This window comes from Arachis ipaensis, chromosome B02 (genome assembly GCF_000816755.2).
Source record: "Arachis ipaensis cultivar K30076 chromosome B02, Araip1.1, whole genome shotgun sequence".
In the NCBI taxonomy this organism is placed as follows: domain Eukaryota; kingdom Viridiplantae; phylum Streptophyta; class Magnoliopsida; order Fabales; family Fabaceae; genus Arachis; species Arachis ipaensis.
The window spans coordinates 64,805,944-64,814,590 of record NC_029786.2 but is presented as its reverse complement, the minus strand read 5'-3'; the positions used below and the strand labels follow the sequence as shown (position 1 = coordinate 64,814,590).

General features: G+C 34.0%; 1 protein-coding gene across 6 annotated transcripts; it reads left to right on the top strand.

Annotated features, from left to right (window-relative positions):
• Nucleotides 658-7,982, top strand: LOC107625389 (vacuolar amino acid transporter 1). 6 transcript variants are annotated; one of them, XR_002357551.1, is made up of 12 exons: nucleotides 658-1,151; nucleotides 1,880-2,133; nucleotides 2,712-2,926; nucleotides 3,310-3,333; nucleotides 3,427-3,607; nucleotides 3,689-3,908; nucleotides 3,993-4,128; nucleotides 4,237-4,256; nucleotides 4,362-4,507; nucleotides 5,982-6,074; nucleotides 6,198-6,241; nucleotides 6,865-6,898. XR_002357551.1 is itself a non-coding variant. In XM_021115898.1 (12 exons), exons 1-10 carry the CDS (start codon nucleotides 910-912, stop codon nucleotides 4,994-4,996), a joined length of 1,497 nt encoding a protein of 498 aa, XP_020971557.1. In that variant the 5' UTR covers nucleotides 658-909; the 3' UTR covers nucleotide 4,997; nucleotides 6,198-6,241; nucleotides 6,865-6,898. The 6 variants fall into 6 exon arrangements, 5 of the variants coding, with proteins under 5 accessions (XP_020971557.1, XP_020971558.1, XP_020971556.1 ...); XM_021115898.1 differs by lacking the exon at nucleotides 5,982-6,074 and adding an exon at nucleotides 4,938-4,997; XM_016328020.2 differs by lacking the exon at nucleotides 5,982-6,074 and adding an exon at nucleotides 7,625-7,982 and having other exon boundaries at nucleotides 661-1,151; nucleotides 6,865-6,927.

The window sequence follows — 8,647 nt, the reverse complement described above, 5'->3', positions numbered from 1 at the left end:
TGGGTATTCTGGCGTTAATGGAGCATTATTTGAAAAAGTTTATTGGTTCACTTATTACAGAGATCAAACACCCACTTTAACTATCATTATTCATGAAAAGTAAAAATTAGTCGTCAATTAATTATTTGTATAAAAATATTTATATATGAATAATTTTAATGTGAAATACAAAAATATTTGATCATTTTGGTGTTCTACACGGTTGTGGTAGTAACACAAAACGTCGTTGACGTTTTGCGATAAAAAAAATTTTTTAATCATGAAAGAACAAAACGTCGCTGACGTTTTGTAATAAAAAATATTATTTTAATTGAAGAAACACAAAACGTCACTGACGTTTTGTAAATGGCTATAGTTGTGCTCAACACATAGTTTGGTTCATGATGAAGGATTTCACTTCTAGTAATACAATATTAAAAAGAAAAAGTTCGATTTATTCATCCAATATTTTTCTAAAATTAATGACATAATATTTACATGTCTGAAATGAGTTATTAACCTTTCGCCTTTGCAGTGAATATATGAATACAAAATAGGAAAAAAGAAATAAGAAAAAAAAAGAAAAAAATAAAGTACTTGAAATTTATTTTCAAATAAAAGAATATTATGAAAAAGAAAAAAAAAAAAAAAGAAATTAATATTCTCCTTACTAGTCATGTCCCAGTCCCAGTTATAAGTTATAACCCAATTACAGCCACTCAATAACATTTTATTCTTCAAAAGTTTTGTTCACTGTGTATGCATCATCATCATGGTTCATAAACAACTCACCAATAACACAAATTCTAACATACCACGTTACCCATAAGGGAATAACACATAATACAAATGCATATATATACACATTGTGTTTTCTCTGCTTAAGTCTTGTGCTCTGAAGAAAAAGGGGTCTTGAGTCTTCTGGTTAGAATGGCGAGTAACGACAACAGCGAAAACAGGAACAAGAAGAGCGAGAAAGAGAAGGACTATGAGGAGTTTATATTCGAACAGAATGAAGAAGCTGAACCTCAAGACATTGAAGCTGTCAAGTTCGAGAGCGAAAGCAGCAGTGGGAGTGGCAGTGACGACGACGACGACGACGATGGGAATCGTCATCGCAGAGGACATCAACCTGAATCATTCACTTCTCAGCAGTGGCCTCAAAGTTACAAGTATGATATCATCCTCTCTTCCTCTTCATCTTCTTCACTATCCTTTTTGTTTTGATTCCAATTAGCATTTCATGATAAGGTTTTGTCTTCTTCTTTCGGTGATTTTGTTCACATAGTATCTCTTACGTGACTCATCCTGTATTAGTTTCTGCAATTTTCTTTTGTTCGGAATTATTGTACACTTTGGATGGTCCCACCTCCGTTTTCAAAGCAATATACACTGTCCTTTTGTTTTGGTTTTGGTGCTTGACTGATTTTGAGAAATTAATTTTTTTTTTTCATTATAATATCGAAATTCGTGTAATTTTCTGTTTATTATTTCATTTTTATTTTATGCTGTTTTAATCCCTAGCATCTTCAACATGCACAAACTCGTTCCTTTTATTGCTCGACTGTGTATGTAAAAATTTGATGCGCAACGAATTAGTATGGGATACCAAAACAAGTCCATAGTCAAATTTCCAATAATTAGAGCGTCATATTAAGTTTTGCCCTGGCTTATAGCTAAAATATGGTGAGGGTTATTGAAATTCTTGTAGTGAGTGAAGATTCCATATGAAATGATCTGTGTAGGTGAGTGGTTTTGTAAAGAGGTAAATGTATTTTTGGTTTTCTAGGATTTTTTAATCAGCTTTGTTGGTACTTTCTGTTATATGGCGTTTTTTGTTAATTGGATCAAACATTAACTATTCTTGTGTAATTGTTTTTCATCCCCTTACTTTTGACAGAGAGACTACAGATTCTTATACCATTGCTGCAGCACCGAATTTCGAATCATTTCTACGAGGGCCGAGTTTTCTTTATTCGAGTTTCGCGCGTTCAAAGAGCAACTTGGAGATAGATGGAAAGACTCCTTTACTGTCAGGTCATGAAGGCATCACTCGATCATCAACATGGTGGGAGAAAGCTTCAATTCAAAGGCATGTTACGGGAGAATTGCCTATTGGTTATGGATGCAGCTTAACTCAAACAATTTTCAATGGTATACTATTTCATCTTTATCTGCTGCAATTTTTTTATTTTTTAAACATTAAGCTTGGTTTGTGCATGTTTATCTATAAAATATGTTAGATTCAAATACCGGCAAAGACATTCTCCAATAATGCAATTTAGATTTTTTTTTTCCCCTTCAGTAAGAAAAAGTTGGCCATTTGAGGTTGGCTCATTCCAAAAGGTTAGTGCATATCACTATCCTTAGAGTGGTTATAATTGTAATAAGTAACCTATCAATGAAGTGAAGAGAAATATATACAACTTTAATGAGTAGCTAGGCTTCATTTGGTAGTAGCATGGACAGAGGGGACACAAATTTTAGGTGTCTCTGGCTCTATATTCGTTTCATGTCCGAGCTATTATTGTTATATATATATATCGAGAAGTGTCTCTCATGTACCTTTTTCCAAAATTTTACTGCTTAATTATAAATTGGAATTTGAAAAGTTGGTTTGTCTGTTTGCAGAAATGTTGACAGATTCTATGAATTCTGTTTTCAAATATCAAACACTGATTCTAGTTTTCTAATTATGTGACTGTTTTATAATGTGATTCTGTACCTGGCAGGGATTAATGTCATGTGTGGAGTTGGTCTTCTATCCACACCATATACTGTGAGACAAGCAGGGTGGGCCAGTATGGTGGTGATGCTTTTTTTTGCCATTGTATGCTGTTATACGGCCACCCTTTTGAGACGCTGCTTTGAAAGTAAAGAAGGAATCATTACCTACCCCGATATAGGAGAAGCTGCATTTGGAAGATATGGCCGTATTGCTGTATCAGTGAGTCTTCTGTTTTTTTATTACTAAAAGTTAACTTGATTGAAAATTGTTGTTCAATTCTCGTTACTTCACATCTCTAGACTCTAATTATTGGATTCATGGACTTGAAATGCTGCTTTTCTCTTGATATATGAATATTGTAGTTCTTTTTTATTTATTTATTTATTTTTATCATGATCCTAAATGGTTTTGCTTCAGTTTTTATCTTGGGTTTTATAAATTATTAAGGACCTCAAAATGTGTATAAGAATATTCCTATCTCTCTTTTCTCTATATTCAAATTCTTTGCTGTAGAAGTGAAAAAGAGTGCTTAGAAGCTTGAATTGGTGGTTTCACTAATCAATATTTACTGATGTTATTGCTTTTGATATATTTTCTTGCAGATCGTTTTGTACACTGAATTATATGTGAGTGTGGCAACAATGTCTTTCATTTCCTTTGAAATACCTGTGTTCTGTTCCTCTGGACCTTATGCCTAAGATCTCTTTTCATGAGTGCAGTCATACTGTGTGGAATTCATTATCTTGGAAGGAGATAACCTTAGTAGTGTGTTTCCGGGAACTTCCATAGATTGGGGAGGTCTCAAGTTAGACTCTGTGCACTTGTTCGGAATTCTGACCGCACTTCTTATTCTTCCTACGGTTTGGTTGAAGGATCTTCGCTTAATCTCTTATCTATCAGGTTCCCCAAGGTCTTAAGAAAATTCCTTGTTTTCAATTTAAAGAATCTGTTGTAACTTGAACTTATTATGACAATCTGCAGCTGGAGGGGTTGTTGCAACAATATTGATTGTGATCTGTGTTTTTTGTGTTGGGACAATTGATAATGTTGGATTCCATCACACTGGTGAAGTGGTGAGATGGAGCGGCCTGCCATTCGCCATTGGTATCTATGGCTTTTGCTTTGCAGGACATTCCGTTTTTCCGAATATCTACCAGTCCATGGCGGACAAATCACAATACCCCAAGGCATTAATAACATGGTATGGTACCTAACTCCTTTTATCACTAGAAAATCATGTGTAATTTCTACATTCTGATTCCTCAACTCATTTTTCTGCTTGCAGTTTTATTTTGTGCGTTTTGATATATGGAGGCGTTGCAGTCATGGGATACTTCATGTTTGGTGACAGCATTTTGTCCCAGATAACATTGAATATGCCAAAGGGTGCATTTGCTTCCAAAGTTGCATTATGGACAACAGTGAGTTTGATACTTTTTCGGTCTCTAATTGTTACTTTTTAATAGCTTCAATCTACCTAAGATGTTTTTTTAAGTCTCTAATTTCGTGTTTCTTTACTCTTCTTTCAGGTAATTAACCCATTTACTAAATATCCTTTTGGCTATAATTTTGTTTATGGAAGTACAAAATGCGTAGGTTGATTTATCAAATTGATCAATAATTATATTTGACTTTTTTCCTTAATATTTAACAAATATGCTCTGTTGATGAATCCACTGGCAAGGAGTCTAGAGGAGTTGCTGCCTGAAAGAATTTCTAGAACTTACTGGTGCTACATTCTTCTTAGATCTGCACTGGTTGCATCTACGGTTTGTGCTGCATTTCTGATTCCATTTTTTGGTAAGTCTGAGGCTGTCTCTGAAATATAAACTCTGGGCTATAGACCTATTCATTTATTCATTCATTCCATATTATGATATAATTTCATAATCATATGTGCAGTATTCTGATGCCACCCTTTCTTTTTGTGTTATTTTGTTTCCAAATCATGAACCACATCCAAACTGGTTTAGTTTCTTCATTTATCTCCCTGGCATATTTTGAACCAAAATGGATGATTTGTCATATTGTAGCAAATGTCATTTCAGCAGTTTTTAATATCTTCTAGACAATTCAATGTAAAAAACAGCACTAGACATGATGAAGGGAGTGAGTCAGAGTGCATAACTAACAGCTTTATCTTCAGAGTGAATTCCCTTGCTCTTTTATTCCGTCTTTTCTCGTATTCAATCACCACCGGTCCAACTCACAAGATCACTTGTTTCACTAGCTTGCACATACCTAGTTGGATTTACACCTGGAGCTCTCTTCTCGACTCCTACTATATAAGTTGAGTAACGTATCCCCTTTAAAACTCCCTAAGCTTGGTAGGATCTTCGTATTTATCTAGTGCAACTATGGAACAAGCAAGGGAAGCTTGCTTTCCGGTTTCCACATAGTAGCTTGACCTATACATGAAAAAATAAGACAGTTGGAAATGTAACAACAACTGAACATTATTTTCTGATGTTCAAATCTGTAAAAGGTTATTCGAGATAAAAACAATTGGTAATTATTACCTGGCGCAAATCTAGCCTAACTTGCTCCTGTATTTGAGTTGTGCATCAAGTCCAACACGTTTGGCTTCCATGACAAGAAACTTAACACATGTATAATTGACAAGACTCAAAATATGATTGGAATTGAAGGAGGTCCTAAAAGAGAAACATAATGTTGATAGAAGCTTCAAAATCAAATAAGGGATCACCAGAAAACCCTTGAAGTCGGCCTCCATTTGCATCGCACCAGAAAACATAGGAAAGATATACACTTGGACTTGAGGCATACTGCAAACATGCAAGATAACAAAATTTTACAGTATGTTAGCAACTTGGCCCTGTTTGCAAACCCCTAATAAGCAACGGGTAGCCGGGAAGTCGGAACAAAAGATGGTATACACAGGCATATGCAAAAATCACTGGTGAAATGTTTATAGTGATTGGCTGGTCCAACGGTAACCAACAGCCGACAGGCTCTACAACCTTGGCTTGATAGAAAGTGTAGCAGTCAGGTGTCCACTATGAATAGTTCTGATAGGGTTGAAAGTTGAAGAGTCAGTTTGAAATGAAAAGAATCGTGAAGGTTATGGATAATTACCTCCGGGCCAGAGCTACTTTTCAAGGCCATCGTCTAAAAAATGGTTTCAAATCATTGTGTAGTAAACATACTTTATGTTGAAGTTCAAAACTAAAACTTGCATTGGGAGGACGTTGACATTGATTGCTTTCCCTAATTCACACTTATTTTGTACTTTTCAAATTGTAAATATTGCAAGAAATGTGGAAGCAAGCAACTTTGTGTGCCATGTTCTTCTTCTGTCATTGATCAGTACCTTATCTACTAAGCTCTTGCTCTTGCCTAATTTAAGGTGCTTAATAGTCAATAATCATACATCTAAATCTTTTTAATGATGAAATTTTGTATTGAAGTGGTAATACATGTTACAAAATTAAACAAGTCTAACTCTAATATCCTTTCATTACAATTTCAGGGCTTGTGATGTCTTTAATTGGTTCTCTCTTCAGCATACTTGTGGTAAGCACTCCCTTCAGCTACTTATATTCAAACAAATATAAATATTTCTTTAATGACATCTATGATTCGAACCACAAATAAAAGTTTAACTGTCGTGGAAGGAATTTAGAAGTCATGACTCTGTTAAGATTGTTTTGGTGGATATAATTCATGATTGTTTAATGCCTTTTTTGTCATTTTTTGTTTCTTACAATTTTTATTTACATACATCAACCATAAAATACTAACTTTAATTGATTAGAGAAATACTCATGTGCATAATTGTCCTTGAAATTGAGGATACCATTTTAGTGGTGTGTCAACATGCTATTCATATCCTATAACTAAATTTGTTGTATGTTTAATGTATGTGCCTTATATTCATGCCTGCATGGCTGCATCTCATCTTATTCTTTAAACCTAGAACCGCTAAAAAAATTATTGAAAATCACTAAAAAATAAAGCTGTACAAGGATAAAATAAGGTTTGTTAAAATATTAACTAATCAAAATATATATATATATATATATATATATGTAGATTTGTCCATACTCCATTCTGCTTTCCCTTATTGTTCTTGTTTCAGTTTCTTATAAGGAATCCCCATTGAACAACATATAATATTTGTATGCAAAATTTTTCAGTCAGTGATAATGCCTAGTCTTTGCTTTCTGAAAATTGTGGGCAAGAAAGCTACAAAGATGCAGGTAAGGATGTTTCTGATTCCATAATTACTCTCTAGTCCTTTATTTATATTTTGTCCATAGGTGTGATGAAATTATTAATTTAATAAAAAATCTAAATTCCACACTCACATGATTATAATTTGTAGACTAACGTTAGTATTGAACAATAATACTTTCTAATTAAGCCAATACGAAATGCATGTAAGTTCTAATTAAGCCAATACGAAATGCATGTAAGCTCTCAGTATTATCTGTCAATTTTCCTTATATCTATCACATTCATGTTTTATATTAATTAAATAGTTTCAACATTGAAGTACCAAAATTAATAATCATCTTTGGAAGATTTTGAAGCTAAAATAATTACCATGAATGAATGTCAGTGGACAAAATTACGTATGAAAAAAAAAAATTAATCGACCGCTAAAAATGTTTTATTTGTTTGGCAAATCAAACCAAAATAAGGGTACTTTTTATTCTTTTTTTCTAGTACAACATGATCTTTCACTATTAATTTTATATTTTCTTTCATACGTAAGTTTGTAATAATATGAAACTTTTAAGATAATTTTGGTACACTACTGATTTCAAAGCTTTTTTGGCTGTTGGACCGCATAGAATTGTTAATTATTGTGAGCTCATAGATTAACAATGCTGTTTTGAAAGAATTTCCTATTCATTCCATAGAACTCAAGACTTGTGTTGCTGGTTCTTTCAGGTTGCCTTGAGCATCATAATTTCAGGAGCGGGAATCATTTGTGGACTCCTCGGAACTTATTCCTCTCTGCTAGATATTGCGAATAGTTACTAAATCAGATCTTTCAGCACTGATCATGGTTGTTAAGTTATTATGGATTGAGGGTTAGGAATTTACCTTGTATGGCTAGTAGTGGAGCCATTTGAATTATTGTGGGAATAGCTTGTAATGAAGCCTATTTAATAGCTTGCTTTGAACGAACCAAGAACATTTCATTATCTGGGTTTGCATTCTTTTTAGTGGAGTATTAATGTCCTATAATCGTGTTACTGTTGAATAATTATTAGTTTATGCCTTGGACTTATTAGTTTGCGTTTGACATTGGCACAAGTGCTTTGATTAGTTATTTATGATCCTAAATGAATTGAATCGGAGGAGAAATCTCTATTCATTGATTGAAAAGAAGAAATGAATTTTTCAGTTAGAACTTCTAACTAAACTGCCTGCCAGTCTGAAAGCAAACGATAACTAACTAAATTAAATATCCAGCTAAACGATTTTAACTTGGTCAGATCTCTATAAAAAAATTAACTTACTCAGATCGAGTTAATAGTCAAAATTGTCCTTGAAAGATATTCCGATTTCCATTTTCATTTTCGAAAGATAAATTTAATTAAAATCGTCCTTGAAAGATTTAAAATTAATCACGTTAATTCCTCCGTCCATTCTATCACTAACGGCGTTAAATTAGAGTTTCAACCCAACGATCCAACAGCTTTTCTTCTCCTTTATGCGTCTCAGCCTCCATGCTAGTTTCAACCGCTGCTGCCTCTTCGTCGATGCTGTTCTTCTAGTAATGGTCTTTATTCTAACTTGGCGATGTCCATGGAAGAGTACAGAGGAAGACCGACACAAGCAGAGCAGATCAATGCAAGTTGCAGTGGAGGAAGAGACCACGTTCCACCAGAAGCCAGCAGTGATGATTGAGGAAGAGTACAGAGAGGAGTTAGAGGGCGCAACGACGGTGATCTCTGCATCATTGAG